Source organism: Leuresthes tenuis, unplaced genomic scaffold, assembly GCF_036924035.1.
Source record: "Leuresthes tenuis unplaced genomic scaffold, fLeuTen1.0.hap1 SCAF_15, whole genome shotgun sequence".
Lineage (NCBI taxonomy): Eukaryota > Metazoa > Chordata > Actinopteri > Atheriniformes > Atherinopsidae > Leuresthes > Leuresthes tenuis.
The window spans coordinates 29845979-29857918 of NW_027325369.1; the positions used below are offsets into that span (position 1 = coordinate 29845979).

Here is an 11940-nt window from a genome sequence, read left to right on the forward strand (position 1 = left end):
ACAGGCGAGTACAAACAGCATATCACTTACTGTATCACCTGCTATGCATGTTGACACAGCGGACTAACCTGTTTTACAACTGAGATTAAAAAAAGATAAAAGTAGGGGGAATTAAATAATTGTTACCTACAAATTTCTGTGAAATAGTGACACCTCGTGGCCACGTTGTGTATTACGCTTCACAAAAGGGCATCACAAACTTCCAGATTCTGTCTGGGATCTTTTAACTCCCCAAGATCCTCCCAAAACTCTTAATTTCTCATTCAGATGAGGAGATGCAGATGATACAGAAGGACATCCTGCATACAGATAGATTTATAACTCACTTCATAGCACTGTAAAGTATTTTCTTTTGTGTTGGTATTTGTTGCAACATCTTAAATAATTTAATCTTGTTTTTTTTCTTTCTTGTATGTTTCTGTGAACATACAGTTCTGTTTCCTTCCAAGCAGACAGACTTTCTTGTAATATTTTAAAGTGATCTTGAATTATAGTTCTCCAGTCTTTCTGAAGCTCTGTCAAAGTTTTTCTTTGGACATTAGCTGCTTTTTCACTCATTTTCAGTCTATTCTACAATTTTAGAGGAATGTGGTTTTTTGTTTGTTAAGCCACTTAACTCTGACCTATGAATCATTCAAGCATAAAAAATGCTCCTAACTCAAGAGATGAACCAGTGTTGTGTCGACACATAACAGACAACTTAGCAAAGAACCAGTTTTAAATTGGATCTTTAGGCACTTTGTTATTAGCAGCCTGTCACAAAGACATTATTCGTTACCATTTCTTTAGTTGCATCTATGAAAAACACCAAAGATAACACTGTTGGACAGGCAAAAATCGTATTTTTGCTCCAACAAGGTGATTCGAAAAGAGCTATCCGCTGAAAACTTGGCATATCTTAGCATGGTGTACAGTGTGTCCTTAAAAGGAGTTTAAGGACACACTTTTGGAGACATATTGTTGAAAGAGCCTGTGAAACTATTTCTGAAGACTGCTTGAAGAACTTACATGGAAGCTTTTCTAAGAGGGTTCAGGCTGTGTTAAAGAATAAAGGTGCTCAGATCAAATATTGACTTTGATATTAGAATTGTACAGACTCTGTTTTTGCCTCATATACTGCGTCTCTTTTTAATTTTTGAACATTTCAGTCTTGCAAAGTACTAATCTAATATTCTTTACGGTTAAAGTTATTTATTATCAATTAAAATGTAGTGCAGCAGATCTTCATGGTGCTTTACTTCATTGTTTTTATTTTATTAAGATGCACACCAATTCTGCTTACTTATAGATGTAAATATTGGCTGTACTGTTTGATTGTTTATGCCCAATAAATGAGCGAAGAGGAAGCTTTTATTGTGAAGAGCACAGACCGGAAGTTCAACTCTTGTAGCGGAATGCAAACGAACAGTTGTGGTGAGGTGGACGAAGCGACTGAGATGGCAGATTTGTCGCTGTATTTGACTAACGTGAACGTTTCATTGGGGCAAAGTATGGAAACCGAAAAGGTTAGTGGACACTGATACAACTTCTTAAATGTGAGCACATTTAGAGATAAATTAAGGACTTTTTTCATTTTATTAGACAGTTACTTCCTTAGCTTCGAAGCTAACGGCTAACAAACAGTTAAAAGAGGCTACTGTGGAATACTTGAGTCGCTTTGCTGTTCAGTTGGTGTATATTCGTGAGATATCTGGTGATAAATGAAACATTATTGGTAACTTCGGGTAAATAGCATTGGGAGTTTGCTTGTTGCTAAGTGATTTTACAACCATAGAACCATACTAATCACAACGAACATGCATTAATAAATGCTGTTTGTGGTGTTATCAGAGTACTGGGGGTGCGACTGACTTTGAGACTGTGGAGATTATGGAGTCCACGGGGATGCAAGGGAAGGTCAAGGTGCCACGCAGGACCATCCACTTTGCCAGTGGAGAGACCATGGAGGAGTACAGCACTGATGAAGAGGAAGAAGAGGAGGAACCTGTGAAAAAAGATGTCGTTACAGTTGATCCGGTAGGCTGGGATCCATGAAGGTCCTTTAACTGAAACTATTGGGGTTTTACTGTCCTAAGACATTCATGTGGACACACAGTATTCCCGTTTAGAGACGTTTGTCTTCTGGAAATCCTGCCTCATGTTATACAACTTGTAGATGCAGATTGCAGACTTAATATTTAGCACAAAGAAGATAAAAAAAAGTAAGATTAGCTGTGAACTCAGAGGAGCATTTAACAGTGGAGGGAACAGTTTTCTGAAGGAGCTTCTGGGAGTGAAACAGAGCTGAAAGAGTGATTATAAATGTTGTAAAACTTTAGCAGGTTGTGAATGAATTAATGCATTTCTTTTGTCATGCATCTCTTCAACGTGCTCCAGTCCAAACTGACCTGGGGTCCTTACTTTTGGTTCCACATGTGGAGAATGACTGCCTCCACCGTCTCGGGTAAGAAAGTCTGAAGTGAGATCTTTACAACCTCTGAGCTCCTAAAAGTATACTCAGATTTAGGTGCGTTTGTCTGACTAAAAATAGTCAGGGTTTTCACACTTTTTGAGATAAACTGAGATCAGAAAGTGGCTGCTGGTGCACCACTCCAGCTGTGGTGCTGTACCTACATGTTTTTACATGTCAACAACTTTTCAGCAGTAGGAGCCACTTAACTGGTTATCAACTGATATGCGATCAGACTCACATTAGTGCTGCTTTTATTTGATGCCCATAAACTGCCAATAGGATGCCATTAAATATGCTTAAGATAAACTAATAAGACACTATACTTTTGCTAAGTGACATAGTGACACTTCATTTACATCTCGGGGGAACAGGTGACTGTCAGCTTTATCACTCAGACTATTTAATAAATGAGCAATGGTTTAAACCATCAAACTAATGTATGTATGTAAGTGCTGAAAAGCTGTTTGTGATGTTTAAATACGAGCATCATACCACCCAAGAGTCGTGGCTGATGACTGTAGAATCTGCGCACGCCTCTTCGCCAGGACTGGCGTGTGCTGCTTATTCGGTGGTCAGCCGCCGCTGAGACGGTACGGCGACGGCACTCCGTCAATACAAACCATTTTCTGCTCGATATTTGTAGTTAGGCCTTTATTGTCTAAAAATCCCACTTTGCAGGAAGGAAATTTAATACCTGTGGTATAACTTAAATAGTCGTTAAGTCATAAAGCTGTTGCCTTTTATATACATTTATTTATTTTGATCTTTATTCACAATGCAAACTAGATGTAGTCCTATATTGTTGCTATTTTTTGTAAAGCTTAGCTAAGGTTAGCCTTGCCATGTGGCCAGCCAGCCTAATCCATGACAGAGTGATCAAATTTAGCTGAAATTCACGATGCATCTATAAATAATCATTGAACATAGTATTTCTTTTGAAATGATGCCAGTCGACCTGCTGAAGGTGGGTCAGGAGAAGCGGTGCACCGCTGTAGAAACTGCGCTGCTGGACTCGTTTTTACTGAATGTGTGTTTCCTGCAGTGTGTGACTACATGGGAGAGAGACTTGCCTCTCTGTTTGGCATCACTACTCCAAAGTACCAGTATGCAATCGATGAGTACTATCGCATAAAGAAAGAGGTACGACACGCATGCATTTATATTAGTCTGAAGAAGGAAGTCACACCTTGTATGCTGTTTACACAGAGGCAGGCGTGAGAAGACAAACACGAACTGTCTTGTGTTCTCCATAAAATGCGACACACCGCTCTCTTCTTGCAGGAGGAGGAGGAAGAGGAGGAGAACCGTTTATCTGAGGAGGCGGAGCGCCAGTTTGCAGCGCAGCGGAGAGGCGAGCACGATGATCCAGCGACAGTGGAGCAGCCAGAAGCGTCCGCGGCCTCCTTTGTTAACATCAGCTTCGAGCTGGAGCCCGAGGCCAACCCCAGGAGCCCCGACACCAACAGAGTCCCTTCTCCTCTGCCCTCCTGAAAACCGACACTCTCACTGACGAACCTCAAACATTCACACATTTCTGTCTGTTGGCGATACTTTAATTCACTTAGCTGTATAAACTAATATTATTTTTCTATTTTAGATACTCCACAGTGCAGGGAAATTAAAGACGTCAAGCCTTACCTGTGAATGTAGGTGTGTGTACTTTACTGATCTATGCAAACTGTAGCTGTATAATTTAACTACATCAGACTGTGCCTGAGCTTAGCTCACTTCGAACTCCTATCAGTTGAGTTCTTTTTGTCATTAATTATAAATCAACAGGAAATCCACTACACTGCTGAAGCAGAAACCTGTTCAAACTGATTTTATACACAGAGGAGACACTTTATTAAACCCACTTGCCTGATATTGTGTCGGTCCTCATTGGTCCACAGTTACAGCTCTGACCCGTCAGTGTCCAGAACCAGAACTCTGGAAGCAGGATTTTGGGACTTGGAGGCTGGGTCAGCACCTTTATGTTGTCTGTTTTATGGTGTGGTGGGTTGCCGGGGTGATTTAGTCTTAAACTATGTGAATGTCAGAACTGACGGTTTTCAATCAGAATATCGCTTCATATCTGTTTTAATAACTTTACCTGTCATCACTGTGGCTGATCAGTGCATACAGCTGGTGATTCTGCCATCTCTGGCTACATAAGCATATAAAACCTTATAAATAAGTTGTTAAAGACTAGCTGAAAAGAACTTTACTCTATTTAGATGTATATGTGTTTAAAAAATATACAGTAAATAGTAGTTTTCTCTTTAAAACATCAAAAATAAAAGTAAATAACCACAGAAAACATCCAGTTTGACTACTTGAATTCCATCAAAACCTGCATGCTGATGTCTCATTCACTGTATGAGTGGTCCAATACCTGTAAATATATTACTTTCTGAGTGTTGCAGGGGTAAAGTATAAGTTAAAGAGCTTCCCTTTGTAGGATCATTATGAAAAGGTGTTCCTGTGACCGTAGTCTTACAGAAATTGTGTATGAGCGCTTTGTGGTAAATATTTATTCACTCCAAATGCTTTTTGTTCTGTAGTGAGTCACAGTCGCCAGCCGTAACTTCCCAGTTCTGGTTTTACAGAACTTCAGGCTTACTGTAGAGATGTGGAGCGAGTGTGAGTCAGCCTGACTGGACATGATGTAGAAATGTGTTTTTAGAGCGGACTTCGATAGATAAACTTAAATTAAAGTTCTTTTTGTAGCACGTATCTAATTAAATTCAAAAGAAGTCATGATCATCGCTGGGAAGAAGAAATGCCCACATATAAAGCTCCATCTTTAAGTGTCCTTGCTTGAGCCATCTTAAGCTTCTTATTAATTATTTTTATCCACTCGTGGTTGTGCGAACAGGCCTCAGATCTACCTGTAGAGTAACCTGACTGAGATGTGTGATAATATTTGGGCAAATGTCTTTAATTCATCTGCAATGAAGGACGTCTTTCTCTTTATGATTATAATATATTTTAACTTACTCAATCTTTGTACACATATTTATATTTTCTCCATTAATAAATTTGAAATATTCAAAGTGTTGACTTTTGTTGTCTTTATATTTGCGTTTATTGTGATGCATGACTTGTCAGAATGATCAATTACTCCATTATAATAACATTTTATTCCCTGTAACATTTCTTTAATGGTTTACCGTCAACCTTTGTAACAAACTTCAGATTCTGAGCCTTTAGGGTCCATTAAACAGCACAGTTCAAGGGTTTGATTTAGAAAACTTGATATAAAAAAAGGCTTCCTTGCATGAAAATACTAAGTTATATTTACACTTTCTCTCACTCATCTCCTTCGGGGCTTCACAGATCTTAGAGATGGGGGTCAGTCCTGCTGATGTAGCCGTCACTGGAGATAAAACCCTGAGAGTCTCTTTCACATCTTAACCACAGCTCCTCTTTAAGTGTCATCGAGGTCAGCTGCGTTACTGCCGTCACTGTCATTTGCAACCAGCACCTCTCTGTTCTCGTAGGTCCAGAAGCCGTTGAGGTCGATCAGGATGCTGACAACCGTGTCGCCCTGGCAACTGTTCACCAAATCCTGGAGTGTGATCTTGAAGGGGTCTTTAGGCTTCACCATGTCAAAGATCTCATCCTGAGGAGAGAGGATGCTCAAAATGACCTTCACCTTCTTGGAATTGCAGTAAAAAACAAGCGTGCTTGCGTGTTATACCTTGACGTCCTGGAAGGAGACGGGCTCCTGACCATGAAGCTTCATCTGCTCCTGAATGGCCTGAAGAGACAAAATGCAGAGATGATCAGGTGGATTACCCTTGAAAAAACATAAAAACACAACAAGAGTGTGTCCTGGAGAAGAGTTTAGAATAAAAGTGCTGCAAAATTATTTAGTGAAACAAGAAAAGATGGATGTTTGACTGGTATCCAAAGCAGTGAAAATATGAAGGTGATACCCTGAAGAAGAAGTTGAGAGAGAACACATTGAGGTGTCCCAGATTCTCCATGTCCAAAAGTTTAAAGATATACTGTAGGGCTGCTGGCTCCTTCCTGTTTTCCAGGGCCAGCACAAAGTCCAGATAAGTCTTATAGTCCTGGAGAAAAGAGGGAAAGTACAGAAGGACACGAGTTAATCATGAATAACCCACTAAAACCCGAGTGTCATCACTTAGTGAGCAGCTGAAGATTAATCTGTTGTTACGGACAGACGAGCGGTTAAAAGTTGGTTAAACAGCGTTCAATCGCACCATTTCTCCATCGTAGGTGAGGCACTCCTGAAAAACCCTGTCCAGGAAGACCGAGGTGAGGGTGGCTGTGCCGTAACGGGACAGCTCCTCTTTGCTCAACATGCCGTTGTGGTCTTTGTCCAGGTTGAGGTACTGACCTGTTCAAATGCAGGTAAAGATCCAGTTATAAGCAAAAACACAAGAACACAGAAACATTTCCACAGTTCATTCACCTAAAATCCATTCCAGCTGATCCAAAATGCTGCAGCAGAGATCATGTTTCTCCAGTTTAAGCTTCTCTTCACTGGCTCTTTGTTAAATTCTCCTCACATATAAAGCTCTTAATGACCGAGCTCCATCATATCTTAAAGATGTCACTGTTGGATATTTTCCCAACAGAGCACTTTGCTCTCAAACTGCAGGTTTACTTGTGGTTCCCAGAGTTTCTAAAAGGATAATGGGAGGCAGAGCCTTCAGTTATCAGCCCCCAATAGTGTCATTTTGTTTGTATGTCTTGTTGATGATGGCACAATAGGTTTGAAAATTAAAATCATGTCACATCTGGTCTGTAGGTGGTAAAGTAACACCAAAATGCAGGAGAAATGTCTCAATCATGACACATCTATAGAAACAACAAATATAAAGAAATAAATGATCAAACAGCTTCTCTGCCATGCTCTTAAAGGTGCAGATTTGGTCACATCTAGTGGTGAAAAGGGGCAAACAAACTGGATTTGCCCTGCCCTGACCATGATGGAGACGCCACATTAGCTGTTAAATGTGCCAAAAGGCTCTGGAGATCATGTTTGGTTTGTCCCTTCTAGGCAACTGTAGTGCGAGAAAGAGGTTCTGCTCCTGCTGTAACTGTAAAACCGCTCATTGTAAAGTAAAGAAAACACAATTCTTGTTAGTGATATTCTTCTATGAAATGTAAATGTATAGTCAGCAGGTTCCACGTGCAAGTTTAACAGCAACAAAAGACGGTTCTAACTTCCTTTGAGGCAACTTGACCCACAGCTTTTTAATCAGAAACTCAAACCAACAGACACAAAACCAACATATTGACCATCACCATGAAAATAAGTTGGACTGAGATGTCGATGTTGGTTATAATTTGATATCGAACACACAGAAAACCCAACATGCTTCTCACCGTAGACTCGAAGAGCCGACGGGGCTGAGAACCAGTTGGACTCCTGACTCTCTTTAGTCAACTCCTCATCTCTGAGCTGGGAACACAGAAAGGAGCCAATTACAAGATGAAACATCGTTAAGGAAGACAGTTACATTCGAACTGTCTTACTTTAGTCTTTTAATAATAAACAATCTGACCAAGACAACTGATATCTGTTCATGAAATAACAGTTAAAGGGGCCTTGAAAACTTCCTACCTCCAACAGGTCATCCAGGAAACTACAGGCCAAGATATCTTGGATTTTAATCTTTCCTGTTAAAAGTGAAAAAGAACACCTTTAACCAGCCGCATTTATGACCTCCAATCGTTAAAAAGTTAACCTTTGTAAACCTGTGATTACATATTTGTATATATGATAATATCATATCATTCTTATTTAACACAAACGTTTACACAAGTGATCCTTCATTAAATCTTCTGATTCGATCGATCAATCTTCTCAGCATTGGTTTAATAGAGTTTAATAGCTGTGGTTCGGTCAGGTTCAGACTCACCGGTTCGGAGAGGGTCGAGGAAGAAAAAGAACTTGCGAACAGCAGTGCAGACGTAGAAAGAGTAGAAGGACTTCTCCAGTCCGTCCAGCTGAGGCAGAGTGGGGATCAGCTCCAGGATGTAGTTCTCCAGATCCTTCACGGAAACACAAGAGCTGCCATTTCAAAGCGTTTCAAAACATTTTTATCTCACTAAATCAGAGTTCGACTCTTACCGACTCTCTGAGGTAGCCCTGCCCCGCCACATCATACAGACTCAGGCCTATTCGGGTCTGATGAAGCCACACTAGAGAGGAACAGAAACGAGCACCAGTCAGTCATCAGATATTCACTGCATGTAAATCCAGGCAGAACAACAGCTGTGAGACACCAACGAAGCCAAATATTAAGGCATTCTGATGTAAAATAAGGTTAAAAATGAGCCTGTAACTTCTTTGTTTTACACACATACTAATAATCTTTGTAGATCTGATCTCACTGTGTTAGAAAAATTATATAGTTATACTATGAGAAAAGCTACAAGAATAAGAGTTTCTGTGATGGGAGGAGGCCTCCTCCTGTCTTTTGGTTCTCATAATACTATGTAGCAAGAAAAAGTGTTTTGACTGCATGTACTCGTCTTCCCATAATATTAAATGGCAAGTAATGTCTTTTCCCAGAACATTGAATGTCCCTTTCCCATAACATAGCATAAACAATATAAATAGCAATAGCATTTTGTTAGTCAGACAACTCTGAGCCAGCTTCCTGACAGGTTGTGTGGACTCGTCTCTTTCTTGCAAGAAATAAATGTTTTGTGTTAATCGTATCCAGCGACTCTGAGCCTAATTTTGAGAGAATTTTTCTGACACACTGGTAAAATCTAAAAAGTAAAAATGCGTATCCAGACCTTTCCTCATGACGTAGTTAAAGAACTGCATGATGGAGATCCGGCCATACGGGTCATTGTGGAGCAGCTTTGAGTAAACTCTGGCGGTAAAGAATTTCCTGAAAGACAGAAAGGAGAAGAAGAAGATGTACAATATATCAAGCTGTACTTTGACCAAAGGATCCTTTTCCTGGACCAAGTGTTTTAGGGTTTTATTTGCCTGATATACCCTGAACCTTCGAGCTGAAAACCCAGGACTGGAATAATCTTTTAGCTACTCAAACTGTTTAACTTCTGGGTGCTGTGGTATAAAATGCAACATTAGTTTTAAAAAACCTTTTGAAAGCCAGATTTGTTCACTTTTTAACATTAAATCCTTGAAAACGGACAGTCAGCACATTTTTACACATGATCCACTTGCTTAATATGTAACAAATTCCAGATTACAAAGTCTGTATTCAAGTAGGTAAATGAATCTCAGAGCTCCTCGGGTAGTTTGTGTGAATGCAGGTATGATTTCATATGATTTCTGCTTGATTTAACTATACAGTTATGTCATCAGTCGAGTACTAGGTGGGTGTAAAAGTCAAGCTATTCCCATAATTTATATTTAATGAGGTATTAATCCTTGGTGCTCTGTTACAGAGGACTATGTTGTTTTCTGTAAGCTACTACTTACCCACACTTGGGCCCCGCCTTCTCCCCCACCTGCAGGTAGGCTTCATAGTTGATCATGGCCTCCTCTCCACTTAACGGAGGTACCTGATGTTTATCCAGCAGAAACCAGAGATTCTATAGAAACACACAACAGAGTAGATGAGACACATTATTTTGTTTTTAAGAGTAGAAGTTAGTAAGTTGTGTTTGTTGGTGAGTTTTACTTGTAGTTCCTCATTATCTAGTAGCTCTCTGCTCTTCCTCTGGAGGAAGACAGCTCTGGATTCCTCTCTCAGTTTCTGAAGTAGTATCTCATCTTCTGCTGGAAGCTGCAAAACATCATTATCATCCAAATTAGATTCTAACATCTGAACATCGACGTCTTTCCATCTCACCCAGACCTGTAAGCTTGAATTTTTGTTAAATGATACTATACATTTGATCCAGATACACAGAACTGAACATTATATTACATTACAACCAATTAAAAATTGTAGGTTGAAAATGTTTGGCACATGCTTAGAAAAAGGCAGGTAGAAACTCTGTATTTAACTCGCTATTTAAAAGAAAAGATCCAATCATTTGACATCTTTTACCTATAAATGTGCAATACATTTTTACATCTATCATATTAACATGTTTAAGGGAACGTTACTGGAATATAATAAAGTTGGTCAGTGAAGACACTTAATAATAATAATTTCCCTTGTACGTGTGTCGATTAAATAAAGGTTCAATTGAATGAACAAATTAGAGATTTAAATGGGGTTTTTATATATATATTAAAACCTGAGTGATATTCTTTAATTAAATATTACCTAGACAGCTTGTTTACTGGGCCTGTTCTTCGACAGATTTACTGAATTTACTGGTTTTAAATGGTTGTGTGAACGTATGAGATGTACTTAAATGCATTAGTCCTTACAGCCGGGTTTATTGACCATGAAGGTTCCTCTCAGTTCATGTTTTCGTGAATATTGTGAAAGAATAACTGATTTCTTACTCTACATTGCTCCATTTGAGCTATTTGAGGTCAACCGGGTTCTTAAATTTGAGTGTTTTTTATTTGATAAATGTTAGGTTAGATGTTAGAGGTGTTTGTTCGAAGGTGTGTCAACATACTTCCTCACAGTGTATCATTTATGAAAGTATAAAGGAAAATTACAGTGTATAATGATTTTTGGCTTATGAGATCTACAACACATTTCTTTGTCCTGCATGCATTTTTATCACTTTTTGCTGCCCAACATCAGGATAGTAAACATAAAGTGTAGTCACTTTATGAATGACGTTTAGTTAAAGTGTTTAAAAGATACCCTGTAGTAGAATCGAGGGATGGTCTTGTAGGACTTGTCGTTGTCGCATCCTCCCCTCCACTCTGAGTAATATTTGGTGAACAGCTCAGTTTCTTCTGTTTTCTTCTCCTCGTCGCTTTTCTCGTCTTGACAGCAAAGAAACGACGGTTAAGGTACGTTCACGGTAGCTAGCTAACAAACGTTTAACGTTAGTTTACGTTCGTTCTTACCGTTTTTGGAGTTTGCCAATCTCCTCTTCAGAATATCCGACCACTCAGGCTTTTCTTCTTTAGCCATAACAGCTGGAAAGTCAACCTAACACAGATTTATCATCATAATACCGCAAAAACTGGCATACAAAAGCAGCTGAGTTATAGCGTCAAACATTGGCTGGAGCACTGACGCTTCCGGTGAGATGTTTGTTTCAAAATAAAAAGTGGCGCCTAAATAAACGGTACTGTATCATGTACGATGTCCACACATTTATGTAGATCTACTAAAATGGATATAATTTTAAAGTATTACACGATACGGGTAAACATCCTAAACTAAGGGGATTTTGTCGGTTTTGTGCTTTTGTTTTGAAATTTATGACATATCTCATGCTGCATTCGGACTAACCAGGAAGTATGAACTTTAGGTGTCCATTCTGGAAAATTAGAGGAAGACGCCAAATGAATGTTTATGAACACTGAATTTTTACTTAATTCCGCTTAAGAACGGCTTTCAGACTAACTTTTGGACTGGACTTAAGCTGTTCTCGATTAAATACACCACAAGACAAATAACATG

At 39.3% G+C, this 11940-nt stretch overlaps 2 protein-coding genes across 2 annotated transcripts; one reads left to right on the plus strand and one right to left on the minus strand.

The window, feature by feature from the left end:
* The first annotated feature begins 1323 nt into the window (after positions 1 to 1323).
* On the plus strand, positions 1324 to 5487 carry fam177a1 (family with sequence similarity 177 member A1). Its single transcript, XM_072365940.1, has 5 exons — positions 1324 to 1505; positions 1831 to 2016; positions 2377 to 2443; positions 3495 to 3592; positions 3734 to 5487. Exons 1-5 carry the CDS (start codon positions 1332 to 1334, stop codon positions 3941 to 3943), a joined length of 735 nt encoding a protein of 244 aa, XP_072222041.1. The 5' UTR covers positions 1324 to 1331; the 3' UTR covers positions 3944 to 5487.
* An 83-nt stretch (positions 5488 to 5570) lies between these two features.
* On the minus strand, positions 5571 to 11541 carry ppp2r3c (protein phosphatase 2, regulatory subunit B'', gamma). Its single transcript, XM_072365939.1, has 13 exons — positions 11379 to 11541; positions 11170 to 11294; positions 10078 to 10182; positions 9876 to 9988; positions 9218 to 9315; positions 8544 to 8614; positions 8332 to 8464; positions 8034 to 8089; positions 7796 to 7871; positions 6664 to 6800; positions 6373 to 6510; positions 6135 to 6194; positions 5571 to 6056 (listed from the first exon to the last, which is right to left on the minus strand). Exons 1-13 carry the CDS (start codon positions 11443 to 11445, stop codon positions 5862 to 5864), a joined length of 1374 nt encoding a protein of 457 aa, XP_072222040.1. The 5' UTR covers positions 11446 to 11541; the 3' UTR covers positions 5571 to 5861.
* Between the last annotated feature and the right edge of the window lie 399 nt (positions 11542 to 11940).

Coding starts and splice junctions, on each gene's coding strand:
- ppp2r3c (XM_072365939.1), bottom strand. CDS start 11,445: ATGGCTAAAGAAGAAAAGCCTGAGTGGTCGGATATTCTGAAGAGGAGA. Junction 11,295..11,378: donor ATTGGCAAACTCCAAAAACG/GTAAGAACGAAC, acceptor TTTGCTGTCAAG/ACGAGAAAAGCGACGAGGAG. Junction 6,511..6,663: donor TCACCTACGATGGAGAAATG/GTGCGATTGAAC, acceptor TCTTTTCTCCAG/GACTATAAGACTTATCTGGA.
- fam177a1 (XM_072365940.1), top strand. CDS start 1,332: ATGAGCGAAGAGGAAGCTTTTATTGTGAAGAGCACAGACCGGAAGTTC. Junction 2,444..3,494: donor GACTGCCTCCACCGTCTCGG/GTAAGAAAGTCT, acceptor TGTTTCCTGCAG/TGTGTGACTACATGGGAGAG. Junction 3,593..3,733: donor ACTATCGCATAAAGAAAGAG/GTACGACACGCA, acceptor CTCTTCTTGCAG/GAGGAGGAGGAAGAGGAGGA.